The 14,908-nt window shown below is 41.6% G+C and overlaps 1 protein-coding gene across 1 annotated transcript in view; it reads right to left on the bottom strand.

Annotated features, from left to right (window-relative positions):
* Nucleotides 1–14,908, bottom strand: part of PCSK6 (proprotein convertase subtilisin/kexin type 6) — a 742,641-nt gene that overhangs the window by 555,757 nt on the left and 171,976 nt on the right. The window contains exon 3 of the mRNA XM_053717589.1: nucleotides 2,411–2,521. Within this exon, the coding sequence (XP_053573564.1) occupies nucleotides 2,411–2,521 (111 nt within the window). The remainder of the gene's footprint in view (nucleotides 1–2,410; nucleotides 2,522–14,908) is intronic.

The raw sequence follows: 14,908 nt of genomic DNA, 5'->3' as shown, positions 1-14,908 counted from the left end.
GCAGAGAAACTAGATTTGGATGCTTGAATGGACCTTGAATTAGAAGATCCTGCCTCGATGGCAGTGTCCAAGGTGGAACAGATGACATGTCCACTAGGTCTGCATACCAAGTCCTGTGTGGCCATGCAGGCGCTATCAGAATTACCAAAGCCTTCTCCTGTTTGATTCTGGCTACCAGCCGAGGGAGAAGGGGAAACGGTGGAAAGACATAAGCCAGATTGAAGGACCAAGGCGCTACTAGAGCATCTATCAGTGCCGCCTTGGGGTCCCTGGACCTGGATCCGTAAAGAGGAAGCTTGGTGTTCTGACGGGACGCCATCAGATCCAATTCTGGAATGCCCCATAGCTGGGTCAGCTGAGCAAAAACCTCCGGGTGGAGTTCCCACTCCCCCGGGTGAAAAGTCTCACTTAGAAAATCCGCCTCCCAGTTGTCTACTCCTGGGATGTGAATTGCAGATTGGTGGCAGGAGTGATCCTCCGACCATTTGATGATCTTGGTTACTTCCTTCATCGCTAGGGAGCTCTTTGTTCCTCCCTGATGATTGATGTACGCTACAGTCATGATGTTGTCCGACTGAAATCTGATGAATTTGGCCGCCGCTAGTTGAGGCCATGCCTGGAGCGTGTTGAATATCGCTCTCCGTTCCAAAATGTTTATCGGGAGAAGAGACTTCACGAGACCATAGACCCTGAGCTTTCAGGGAGCCCCAGACCGCGCCCCAGCCTAACAGACTTGCGTCGGTCGTTACAATGATCCACTCCGGTCTGCGGAAGCACATTCCCTGAGACAGGTGATCCTGAGACAACCGCCAGAGAAGAGAATCTCTGGTTTTCTGGTCCAGTTGGATTTGAGGAGACAAATCTGCATAATCTAACACCACATTCACTTTACCCTCCCGTGGAGATGTTACTTGTAAGAGCGGCAAAGAGAATGACTGGGGGGGCGGAGCCTGAGGGGGAGCTATATGGACAGCTCTGCTGTGTGCTCTCTTTGCCACTTCCTGTAGGGAATGAGAATATCCCAAAAGTAAGGATGAATCCGTGGACTGGATACACCTTGTAAGAGAAACAGGATCTTGCCTAAACTGAAAGAAACAAGCTATCAAAGCAGCCATTTTCTTAAAAGGTCAGCATCTGTAAACCAGGACTTGACAAACCCAGGTACCAGAGAGCCACTGGCACATTAAAATTAGGCCTTGGCACCCTGGTTTAGAGTCACCAAGTTAACCATGGATTAACCAAGATGGCCACTACAACCAACATTAATCCTTTCCAGGTCTTGCAGGTGTGTAATACAAATCCAAATTGTGTTATATAATGAAATATAAAATGTGTGTGTGTGTGTGTATTGATATATCTATATATCTATCTATAATACTAAGCAGAAAAATAAAGTGAATTATAAAGGGAAGGTAGAAGATTTTTTTATATCCCTTGGGTGAAACACTGTACCTCTACTGCGGCACAACGTCGAGAATAACAGAGTGAACTTTTCATAACAATAAGACGGAAGTTCACGGAGTGGGGTAAGCTATCTCTCCGCCCTGGCGCCACTTATCTCTTTGGATTAACGGTACCTCGTGAGTATACATCTTTCTACTTTGCTATTGACCTTTTATTTCATTTTGAAGTCAGACTATTTTCCCCATTTATCATTTAGATAGAGATAGATATATATAGATATATATATATATATATATATATATATATATATATATATATATATATATATATATATATATATATATACTGCTTAGAACCGTATGAACTGGCATTCAGAGACTGTTTCTACTGGAATATTTCAGTTATTGTTTATAAATAGAATATTGAATCTTACAGTATATTGTTTTAATATTCTGCCTAGTATTTAAGCACTTATTAAATTCTTGCTTTTATGTTTGTTATAGTTAGTGAAGGATCCCATACCCTATGTTTTTCTAAACTAGCAGGTCGAAATAGGATATTTTATGTATATTTTTTTTTCTCTTAGTCTAATTAGTGTTCCCCCAGCTCCTAGATTTTTAAGACAATTTGTTGAGCCCTGCTTTAATCCATCATAAACCAATAAAAAGCATGTTAACTACATATATGTTAATAGATTAATTTCAGCAGATTAAGAACTAGAATAAACAATTTCAAAAGCATTTTAAATGAATATTGTTTAATAAATTCCACTGCAAGTAAAACAGGGGTAATTAAAATAAAACATTTTCCTCTAAATGACCCATGTGGTTGCACCATATGAAACTTATACACAATCTGTAAAATGATCATTTGCTCTATGATTGAATATAACTTCCAAGACTATCAAGCTAAATAATTGCTGTAAATGAACTATGACATCACCACCTTTTTACCCTCATGGTTATAAACTAGTGCTTCCAAATAATGCAATTGGTTAAGTGCTCACCAGGTACCACATGTTTGACCAGATTGGGTCATTGAAGTGCATGAGGCTTGGATCTGTCCGTACATGTCTTTTAACCCTTTTCTTCACTTCCTGCTGCTGCATCCACTCAACCTGTATGGAACCATAATGAAGAGCCCAAGATTTCAGAACAGGGTAACTTAAAATGGGGCAGAAGAATATAATACCAAAATTATTTCTTTAAAATTACATCATTAAAAATCTAAGCGCATACCAACATGTTTTATGTTGACCATACTAAAGATTAAGGCAAACCATGCAGAAGTTTAAAACAAAGGTTTTTAATGATATATCCTTTGCAACCAAACCCTACTTTATGGGTTAGGACTGTTCCATGTAAGTTAATGCAAATCATTAAAATATGTCCTGGACACATTTTGCATTTTGGTGCTAAGGCATTTAAAGTGATGTTAAAGGGACATTAAACCCAAACATTTTATTTTAGGATTCAGATAGAGCATGCATATGTAAGCAACTTTCAAATTTACTTTTATTATCAATTTTGTTTCTCTCTTGAAATCCTTTCTTGAAGTAGCAGCAACGCACTGTTGGGAACTAGCTGAACACATTGGTAAGCCAATCAAAGGAGGTATACATATGTGAAGCTCACAGCTTCTGAGCCTATCAAAAAATACTTATCAACAATGGATACCAATAGAACAAAGCAGCTTAGGAAAATAAACTACACTGGAAAGTTGTTTAAATTTGTGCGCTCTGTCTGAATCGTGAAAGAAAATTGAGTTTCATGTCCCTTTAAATCCAAAATAAAATTCTCCATGTTTAATACAGTGACTAAAAGTTAATCTTAATTTGGCTTTCACAGTAATCTACCTCTAGAAATGGTGCTTCTGCTACTGTTCTCAGATGTTTAAGTGCATACTGTCATGCCATGAAAAAGCAACAAAAGAAAAATGTGTATTTTGGTGCAAACCAACCTTGACATTGAATTATATTTAGGAAATTTGAGTAATACTTTTTGCATTAATTAGAAAGTTAGAAGCAAAACATCTAAAGAAATAAAAACGCTGCAAATAATTAAGGGAAAAGAGGGGACAAGCTGCTGCTGCAACAAAGGTAAAATAATCAGATACAGCAGTTATAACAGCTGAGAACATGGCTGATAGGGGACTTTTCAAATTGTCAACCTTTTAATTATTATATTTCAATTCCAGTTCCCCCACCTGATGCCATATCTAAGGGATGGAAACCTTTCATGATTAATCAAATTAACGTATTAGCAGATATTAAAGCTGTGTTTTGTTTTCGGAAGAAGAAAAACACAACTCATCCTTATTTCGCCAGGATAGCTATGGCAATAAATGAAAGAGACAGCAAACATCCTATATAAAAAAAGGCCAGGTATGTTTGTCAGATGCAGTCATGCGCAGTAGACACTGCAGAGGACAAACATACCTGGCCTTGAGAAGCAGAGTAGTGCGCACTGTGGAAGCTGCCTGGTGGGGGCGTAGCCGGCGGGAGAGAGGTGGGAGAGACCAAAAGAGGAGGGAAAGAGAGAAAGCGAGCAAAAGAGGAGGGAAAGAGAGAAAGCGAGCAAAAGAGTGGGGGAGAGAGAGAGCGCAAGAGAGCGCAAGAGCGCAAGAGCAAAAGAGGGGGAAGAGAGAGAGCAAAAGAGGGGGAAGAGAGAGAGCAAAAGAGGGGGAAGAGAGAGAGCAAAAGAGTGGGAAGAGAGAGAGCAAAAGAGTGGGAAGAGAGAGAGCAAAAGAGTGGGAAGAGAGAGAGCAAAAGAGTGGGAAGAGAGAGAGCAAAAGAGTGGGAAGAGAGAGAGCAAAAGAGTGGGAAGAGAGAGAGCAAAAGAGTGGGAAGAGAGAGAGCAAAAAAGTGGGAAGAGAGAGAGCAAAAGAGTGGGAAGAGAGAGAGCAAAAGAGTGGGAAGAGGGAGAGAGAGAGCAAAAGAGGGAGCGAGAGAGCAGAAGAGATACACTGTTTCTGTCTGTGCACCTTATTGTATCTTCTTGAATGCAATTGTGGGAAAAAGTATGTAGTGGAATCAGAAAGACCCCTACGTGGTAGGATAAGGGAGCATCTTTGATCTATAGAAAATTGTGATACAGATAGGAATAAAATCTTACCCATACCCAAACACTTTAAAACATGCAATGGAGCCAATATTAGACACTTTTTATACACTGGGATAGCAAAACTAAAGAGGCATTGGAGAGGAATGAATATAAATAGAGAATTATTTAAACTTAAAACACAATGGATATATGAATTAAAAACCCTGACACTACAAGGATTGAATCAGGAGATAGAAATTAGTTGTTTTTATCAGAATAAATAGTCAAGCACATTTCACACAGAGCATTTTCAAAGAATATAAAGTCAGTAAGAGCACATAGTATATAAATATATGAATTGAACATCTGAGCACTTTAATATATAAATAAGCACTGAGCACTTTAATATATAAATAAGCACTGAGCACTTTAAACCTCACAAAAAAAAATCAAACAAACTTAAGTAAAAATAAAAATAAGCGGTTTTCGATTAGAATAGCTTTAACACACGATTGTACCAATAAGACAGCAGCGAGAATAAATAAAGAACATTGAGCACTTTAAAATAGGAAACATTAATTCTATAAGCACATTAACTATAAGCACTTCGTAGAAATTTTCTATAAATCTTAGAACCCTAAAATTTAAATGAACCATTTGAGTTTCTAAGGTTTTAAATATAGTTTGAAGAACTAATTATATGTATTTTTATAAGTAAGGCTAAACATCTCTCCATATGTATTATGTTAAGACATCTAGGAACATCAACTATTGTAAACAGAATATCTGCAGTTGTATATAAGAAATTTACATCAAACAGTAAAGTTAATAATAACATTTACATAGAACTCCTTAAATGTAGTTTTTTAAAGGCTTATCAATTTTGAATTTTTAAAAGTTTTTTTTAAAAAAAGTTTATTGAATTCAGTAATTTCTAACATGTCCCTTTAACTAAAGGGTATAAGACAGCTGCAGATACACCAGTAAGCAGAGTCTGAGAAAGGCTTGCAGCCGAAACACGTTACTCTGCTATTTTTGACCCTGAGAGGGATCCATAGTTTGACCACATTCTAATACAATCTACCACACAAGCGGCAAAACCAGCGTAGGGACGGAGGATACAAGGAACAGCGAGAGGGGACAGAAAAATCCCTCAAAATGAACCAACTGATACCAACTTACAGTGTAAGTACCCATAAGCACCGTAAATTTGAAACTTTGCCATACTTTGACAAGGAATCCGTGTAGTTCTTGTCTTATTGCAGGATTCATTCAGACCTGCCTGTAACATTTGGAACTTTTGGACTTTGATGGGACTTTTAATTGTTTTATTGCTCATAACCCTGGTGATGTGAGATTTTTATTTATGTTTGTGACATAAGCATATGTCAATTTTATTGATTGTAACTACATCTGGATTTTCTGATTGTCTTATGTTTTTATTGTTTATGCCAGATAAACAAGTGATAACTGCCCGCCTGATACTACACTCTAATTTTAGAATACTAGGGTCCATTGGTTTATTGGTACTACCATTATTATAGATACCCTACTCGTGTTTTTTTAACCCTTATAGCTCCCCATTTTCCCCCGCAGTGAGCATTTATTAGTCAATTCAATATCAGTCAGATACTAGAATATATTAAGTTGTCCTCAACGCCGCACTATTTGTCTCCTTATGTGTCAGCACACATTAGGTTTTTTCACTTTGTAAATGGCACACGCCATTACTCCAGGGAAATGCACTCCTGGCCAATAGGAGGAGGCAAAGATCCCCAAACTTCCAAGAACCATTAAAAACCCTCCTACATCCCTGGTAAATTAGTCTGACATATAGCCAAGCAAGGAGAAGTATAAAGGTAAGAATGGACAAAAGCAAGGAAAAAAAAAAAAAAGTATCATTAAAATCTAGAGAAAAATTAATAAAAAATGGGCGAGTCCCATGGACTCTCACCACTGAGATTTATAAATTATAATTTTCTATTTTCTTTCATAAAGGTGGTGAGAGTCCATGAGCTATTACTCCTGGGAAACAAATACCCGAGCTGTGGAGTCCACAAGTGATGGACAAAAAAAAAAAATTTCTTTAAAACCCTCTTAATTTTTTTTTTAAAAAAATACAGAAATGTATCTAATGGCCAAATACTACTGATTGAAGGAGTTTTATAGCAAAAGCAACTTCAGAAAAGGCAAAACAAATCAAAGGAAAAATAAAAAGAGAAGTAAAGAAGAGGCAGCACCCATAACTGTGCTCAAACATGCAGGCTTCAGCTTGTAAGGCAGATAAACTACCCAACACTGGTATTAACCCAGTAGCTGCCTTGCAAATTTGAACAGCAGAAGCTTCATTCTAAAAAGCACAGGAAAAAAACAAAAAAAAACTAGCTTAGGCAGTAAGATGTTAAGGAGGGATATCCTGCCTCCAAGAAAGCTTATAAATCAAAATCTTTAGTCAGGAAATCAACAAAATACCTGTTGTCTTCCGACACCTTCTAGAACCAGAAAATAATAATCTATAGGATTAGTTAGAATTTCAAAGTCATAACAACCAAAATCTGAATTACTCTCAATAATTCCCTGAAATAACTAGATTGCGCCACTAACAGAAAAAAAACAAAACAAATTATGCTTACTTGATAAATTTCTTTCTTTCCGGATATGATGAGTTCAAAGCATTATCATCAATTACTGTTGGGAATATCACTCCTGGCCATCAGGAGGAAGCAAAGAGCACCACAGCAAAGCTGTTAAGTATCACTTCCCTTCCTACAACCCCCAGTCATTCGACCGAAGGTAAATGGAGAAAAGAAGCAACACAAGGTGTAGAGGTGCCTGAGGTTTTGGCAAGAAAAACTGCCTTAATAAAAAACAAAAGTGCGGGGCTGTGGACTCCCCATATCCAGTAAGAAAGAAATTGATCAGGTAAGCATACATTTTGTTTTCTTTCCTAAGATATGGTGAGTCCATGGCATTATCATCAATTACTGTTGGGAATCAATACTCAAGCCAGAGGACACAGATGATTAAGGAGGGACAAGACCGGTAGACCTAAACAGAAGGCACCACCGCTTGAAGAACCTTTCTCCCAAAAATAGCCTCAGCTGAGGCAAAAAGTATCGAATTTATAAAATTTGGAAAAAGTATGCAGAGAAGACAAAGTCGCAGCCTTTCAAATCTGTTTCACAGAAGCTTCCTGTTTGAAAGCCCAAGTAGAAGGAACAGCCCTCGTGGAATGAGCTGAAATTCTCTCAGGAGGCTACTAACCCGCAGTCTTGCTAGCTAAACAAAGTATACTTCTCAGCCAGAGTGAAAGAAGTAGCCGTAGCTTTCAGACCTTTGCATTTGCCAGAGAAACAAACAAGGCCAAAGACGGGCGAAAATCCTTAGTCGCCTGTAAGAACTACAGAGCAAGCACAGCATCCAGGTTGTGTAACAAGTGTTCCTTAGAACAATAGGGAATAGGACATAAAGGAACAACAATTTCCTGATTAATATTTATGTCCGAAACAACTTTAGGAAGGAATCCTAACTTGGCATGAAGAACGACCTTAGAATGAAAGAGAAGATAAGGAGAATCACACTGCAGAGCTGACAGTTCTGAGACTCTCCAAGCAGAAGAGATAGCAACAAGAAACAAAACCTTCCAAGATAACTTAATATCTATGGAATGCAACAGCTCAAATGGAGCCTGCTGCAAAACTCTAAGAACAAGGTTAAGACTCCATGGAGGAATAACAGGTTTAAATACAGGCATGATTCTGACCAGGGCCTGACAAAAAGATTGCATGTCTGGCATATCCACCAGGCATTATGCAGCAAAACAGATAAGGCAGAGATCTGACCCTTCAGAGTACTTGCTGACAAACCTTTCTCCAGACCTGCCTGGAGAAATGACAACATTCTAGGAATCCTGACCCTACTCCAAGAGTAGCCCTTAGATTCACACCAATAAAGATATTTGTGCTATATCTTATGGTAAATATTCCTAGTAACAGGATTGCGAGCCTGAATCATGGTCTCAATGACTAATTCTGAAAACCCACGCTTAGAGAACTAAACGTTCAATCTCCAAGCAGTCAGCTTCAGAGAAACGAGATTTGGATGAAGGAAGGGACCCTGAAGTAGAAGGCCCTTCCTCAGAGGTAGTCTCCAAGGTGAAAGAGCCTTCCACCTTCCACCCGTGAGATCACGGGAAGTATAACACTATGTCCGTGTAAATCTTGCTTGCTGTAAGGATGATGCCTGGACTAGGATATCAGCCAGATAGGGAGCCACTGCAATGCCCCGTAACTGAAGCACCGCCAACAGCGATCCCAGAGCCTCTGTGAAAACTCGGAACTGTAGCAAGACCGAAAGGAAGGACCACTAACAGAAAGTTTGTCCAGAAAGGCAAACCCTAGAACTTGAGATGATTCTCGTGAACGGCACATGAAGGTACCCGTCCTTTAATCCACTATTGTCATAAATTGACCCTCTAGGATCAAGGGAGGAATGGGACCAATTAATAGTTTCCATTTTGAAGGACAGTACACGTCTTAAAAAATAGTCTGAAGATTCCCCTTTTTCGGGAACCACAACCCAATCGGTATTAAAAAAAACCCAGATCCTGTACCAGTATTAGAAATGGAATAATCAATACCAGGTCTGAGAGGTCTCCTGCGCAGTGTAAGGACACCTCTCCTTTTGTCTGAGCTTCAGACAATCTTGAAAGCAGAACCTGCCTCTGGGAGGAAAACATTTGAGCTGGAAACCAAACTGGAGCGAAAACGGGAAGTCAGCCCCCTATAAGATCCAATCCCGGACCGGGGCATGTTCTCCATGCTGTCTTTGATTCAACAGCAGGCTGTGTGTTTTTTTTTGTTTTTGTTTTTTTATTTTCATCAAGCCAGATCCCAACAATTTCTGCTCCTGGCAAGGAATCACCAAAAGCTTAGATTTAGAGCATATATCCATAAAACAAGGCTCTAACCATAAGGAGGTTCCAAGAGCTGGAACAGAGCCACCTATGCTCCCAGTTTGATAACTGGAAGGGAAGAAATTGAAATCAAGGAATTAGCCAATGTGAAAGCTTTATCCAGACCTGGATTTTATCCAGGGAAGCTACTGACTTAATAGCATCAGACAATGCATCAAACCAATATGCCGTCACACTAGTGACGGTAGCAAAGTACACAGATGGTTGCCATTGTAAACCCTGGTGTGTGTCCCGTTTCTAAATTTTGTCCATAGGACTATCCTCTAAGGGTATAGAAGTTCTCGTAGTGAAGTTGAAACTACTCCTTCCCCCCTAGGGAATGTCATCCATCCTCCTTAGCCGAGTCAGCTATGGGAAACAGTCTTGTAAATATAGGGAATGCCTAAGGTACCAATTCCATCTGAAACAGATTCTCAGTAACATGCAAGAACCTTTTAGAATAGCAACTCCTCTAGCAATGCTTTTCTTTTTTTTTTACCTCATGGGAAAATATATAATGCATCATAACCCCGAGTGGAGTGTGAAGGAAACGCAGGGCAATGCATGTGGGCCATACAATTTTGAGGGAAACTATAGGAGAAATTTGTGGCCATTGTTAACAGACTCCCAAACAGCAATCGCCATAGAGGGAGTAGGTTCAAAAAGAGAAAATAAATTTGAATACATTTTAATACATTTTTCACATAGGAAACGATACTGTTCCTTTAAATCTGAAAAAGGAAAAATGTATGCTTACCTGATAAATTGATTTCTTCTACGATACGAGTCCACGGATTTCATCCTTACTTGTGGGATATTATCCTCCTGCTAACAGGAAGTGGCAAAGAGCACCACAGCAGAGCTGTATATATAGCTCCTCCCTTCCCTCCACCTCCAGTCATTCGCCAGGCGGATGATACTCTTCAGCCAAAAAGAAAGAGAGGTAGCCGTAGCTTTCTGACCCCTACGCTTTCCAGAATGAACAATGAATAATGAAGATGATTGACGGAAATCCTAAGTCGCCTGTAAGTAAAACTAAGGCAGAAGGATTAGGACACAAAGAAGGAACAACAATTTCCTGATTAATATTCTTATTAGAAACAACCTTAGGAAGAAATCCAGGTTTGGTACATAAAACCACCTCAGAATGAAAGATAAGATAAGGCGAATCACACTAACGCTGAAAGCTCAGGAACTCCTCAAGCAGAAGAAATAGCAACTAAAAACAGAACTTTCAAGATAACAATTTAATATCTATGGAATGCATGGGTTAAAACGGAACCCCTTGAAAAACTCGAAGAACTAAATTCAAACTCCAGGGAGGAGTAATTGGTCTAAATACAGGCTTAATTCTAGTTAAAGTCTGACAAAAAGACTGAACATCTGCCAAACGTTTGTGAAGCAAAATTGACCAAGCAGAAATTTGTCCCTTTAAGGAACTTGCTGATGACCCTTTCTCCAATCCTTCTTGGAGAAAAGACAGAATCCTGGGAATCCTAATTTTACTCCTTGGATTCCCACCAATAAAGATATTTACGCCATATCTTATGATAGATTTTTCTAGTGGCAGGCTTTCGAGCCTGTATCAAAGTATCGATGACTGAATCAGAGAATCCTCGCTTAGATAGAATCAAGCGTTCAATCTCCAAGCAGTCAGCTGCAGAGAAATTAGATTTGGATGTTGTAAAGGACCTTGAATGAGAAGGTCCTGTCTCAAAGGAAGTTTCCACGGTGGCAGAGAGGACATGTCCACTAGATCCGCATACCAAGTCCTGCGTGGCAACGCAGGTGCAATCAGAATTACTGAAGCTCTCTCCTGTTTGATTCGAGCAATTACGCGTGGAAGGAGAGGAAATGGTGGAAAACACATATGCTAGGCTGAACGACCAAGGCACTGCCAGGGCAACTATCAGTTCGGCCTGGGGATCCCTTGACCTGGATCCGTAACGTGGAAGTTTGGCATTCTGACGAGATGCCATCAGATCCAGTTCTGGTCTGCCCCATTGGCGAATTAATGAGGCAAACACCTCTGGATGGAGTTCCCACTCCCCCGAATGAAAAGTCTGACGACTTAGAAAATACACTTCCCAGTTTTCTACTCCTGGGATATAAATTGCAGACAGATAAGAGTGGGCCTCTGCCCATCGGATTATCTTGGATACTTCTATCATTGATAAGGAACTCCTTGTTCCCCCTTGATGATTAATATATGCCACAGTCGTGATGTTGTCCGACTGGAATCTGATGAATTTGGCCAAAGCCAACTGAGGCCACGCCTGAAGCGCATTGAATATTGCTCTCAGTTCCAGAATATTGATTGGAAGTAGAGACTCCACTTGAGTCCAAACAGCCTGAGCCTTCAGGGAATTCCAGACTGCACCCCAGCCCAGTAGGCTGGCGTCCGTTGGCACTATCATCCACGAGGGTCTGCGGAAACAAGTCCCCTGGGACAGATGGTCCGGCGACAACCACCAAAGAAGAGTCTCTGGTCTCTTGATCCAGATTTATCTGAGGAGATAAATTCGCATAGACCCCATTCCACTGTCCGAGCATGCACAGCTGCAGTGGTCTGAGATGAAAGCGGGCAAACGGAACAATGTCCATTGCCGCTACCATTAATCCAATGACCTCCATACACTGAGCCACTAATGGCCGAGGAATGGACCGAAGTGCTCGGCAAGTATTTAGAATCTTTATTTTTCTGACCTCCATCAGAAATATTTTCATTTCTACCAAGTCTATCTTGTGAACTCTCTTCTATGTTCACATTCCAACTGAGTTCTCAGGAAAGACAATACTATGTCCGTGTGAGACTTTGTCAAATGATAAGATGACGCCTGAATCAGAATATTGTCCAGATAAGGCACTACTGCTATACCCCGCGGTCTGAGAAACGCTAGAAGAGACCCTAGAACCTTTGTGAAGATTCTGGGTGCTGTGGCCAACCCGAAGGGAAGAGCCAAAAACTGGTAATGTTTGTCCAGGAAAGCAACCTTAGGAACTGATGATGATCCTTGTGAATAGGGATATGAAGGTATGCATCCTTCAAGTCCACGGTAGTCATAAATTGACCCTCCTGGATCATTGGTAATGTGACAGTCCCTTCTGTCAGGACTGAAGGAGTTAATTGTGTTTAGCTAAGAAACTAATTTCTAAAGACAGAGTTGCTGGCTCCAGCTATAATCTAATTAGTGCTAAGCATTCTATTGTTTGATCACCTCCAGAGAGAAAACGCCTAAGTGATAAGAAGGGCCAAGAGTGTCTTGTGGTTGAAGTGTTTAAGTAATATAATTCTATTGTATCATGTCAAAGGGCTTGTTCCCTCCATGTAATGTACAACAGTCTTTCAACCCCCATCTGGGGGGGGGGGGGGGGGTGTCAAACCTGTATAAATACTAGGCATCTAGCCTTTAATAAATGTCATTCTGTTTTAAACCTGAAAACTGGCTTGGTTGTGAATTGCTGATTCCCTATGCAGGACGTTGTTCCCTGGTATTAACCCTTGGTACACTGTTGGTACCGTAACATTGGTGGCAGCGACGGAATGAACCTTATCGCCCAGAAGAGCAACTACACAAGCCAGTAACCTCAGGAAGAGGGGGATTATTACAATACTGACTAAGATGGAAAAGAGAAAAGTAAATTTTGCAGCTTTTAAAAACTTCCTGGAAACAGAAGGAGAGATTGATGGGTACCTTGCGGATTTTGAGAGGCAATGTGCACTACACAAGGTACCCGCAGAGGACTGGGTCACGATATTATCTGGAAAATTATCCGGCCGGGCCAGAGAGGCTTTTCGGGCCATTCCAGATGAGGAAGTCAGGGATTATAATACTGTAAAAGAGGCTCTGCTCTCCAGGTATGCGGTTACACCGGAGGCATACCGGAGACGGTTCAGAGACACTGTTAAATTAGCTGGAGATTCCTACCTTGAGTGGGCATGTAAGGTGCACCGCACAGCAGCTCACTGGATAGCGGGGTGCCAAGCCATATCTGGGGAAGAGGTGCTGCAGCTATTCCTGTTGGAACATTGCTTCGACAAGTTACCCGCAGGAGTTCGAGAGTGGGTTCGGGACCGTAAACCCTCCACCCTGCAGGAAGCGGCTCGCTTGGCAGATGAGTATACGGATGCCCGCAAACTGGACACTGCTACCACTAAGCCCCCTGCTAGAGTGGAGTACAGACCCCCAGTCACCCCAGCAGCTGCCAGTTACCAAACCCCGGCGCACCGCTATACCACACGGCCTCCGGCCACGAACTACCCTCAGAGAGCCCTGTTCAATTTGCGGGGCTACTCACAACCGATTCGATGCTTTGGATGTAAGCAACTAGGGCACAAAAGACCAGAGTGTCCCCTAAACGCAGCGAACCAAGCGCAGTCCTGGAGAAGACCTGCCGGCGGAATCCCACGTAATCCTCAGCCTGCGGCCCGCTACGTAGAGGCGCAAGAATGCTGGAGCATCCTACATGAGGCAGACCTTGTGCAAGCTGCCCACCGGAATAACCGGCAACTGGTTAAAGTGAATGGGAAGAAGGTCAGTGGTCTACGGGATACTGGTGCTACCATGACCTTGCTTCAAAAGAACTTGGTGTCTGAGAAACAGTACACTGGAGACACTGTGGCTGTGAGGGTAGCAAGGGGTGATGTGTTCAGCCTACCTGTTGCCAGGGTACATTTGGATTGGGGAGTGGGCGCTAGACCTGTGAATGTGGGGGTCAAGAAGGACTTACCTGCTGATGTTCTTCTTGGAAATGACTTGGCCCCCCTTGTTTCTGCCTACGCTCCTATGGGTCCCGCTGATGTTAACTCTGTGACTACCCGTGCCCAGATCCGTGCAGCAGAGACTGACCCACCTGCTGCTAAGCCCCAGGACGCTGAGCTCAGTAAATCTCTATCTGCTATTGATATGTGGAGGTCCCGTTACAATGCGCTGATGAAGGAGAAGAGGAGCGCAGAGGAAAAAGCACATTTAGAACGTGAATCTCTGCTAGACAAGCTGCACCGACAGACTGCAGAAAACACCAGCTTGAGAGTGGGACATGAAACCTTAAAGACAAACTTAGCGACACTTGAGGAGAAGCTGACGCTGGCTCATAGTGAGGTGCAGCAACTCAAGGGCACCCTATGTCAGTATGAAGGGATTGTGGATACCTATAAAGAGCAGGTACAGAAAACTCGTAAAGAAGCTGATGGGATTTTGAAGGACTGTTTAGCCCTAGTCTGGGCACTGAGGAAGTTGAACCCTTCTTTGTATGGACCGGAATTCTCTCTCATAACGGGAATACAGATGGATTGTCCTGGCAAACTGACATGCCTACCACCTCCTAGTCCGGTCATCCCCAGGTTGACCCGCCAAAGGGTCAAGCCGGGTCTGCCGGAGTGTTCCACAAGGGGGGAGATATGTGACAGACCCTTCTGTCAGGACTGAAGGAGTTAATTGTGTTTAGCTAAGAAACTAATTTCTAAAGACAGAGTTGCTGGCTCCAGCTATAATCTAATTAGTGCTAA

This window comes from Bombina bombina, chromosome 6, assembly GCF_027579735.1.
Source record: "Bombina bombina isolate aBomBom1 chromosome 6, aBomBom1.pri, whole genome shotgun sequence".
Classification (NCBI taxonomy): domain Eukaryota; kingdom Metazoa; phylum Chordata; class Amphibia; order Anura; family Bombinatoridae; genus Bombina; species Bombina bombina.
The sequence above is the reverse complement of the archived record's forward strand: the minus strand, read 5'-3'. Positions and strand labels throughout refer to the sequence as shown.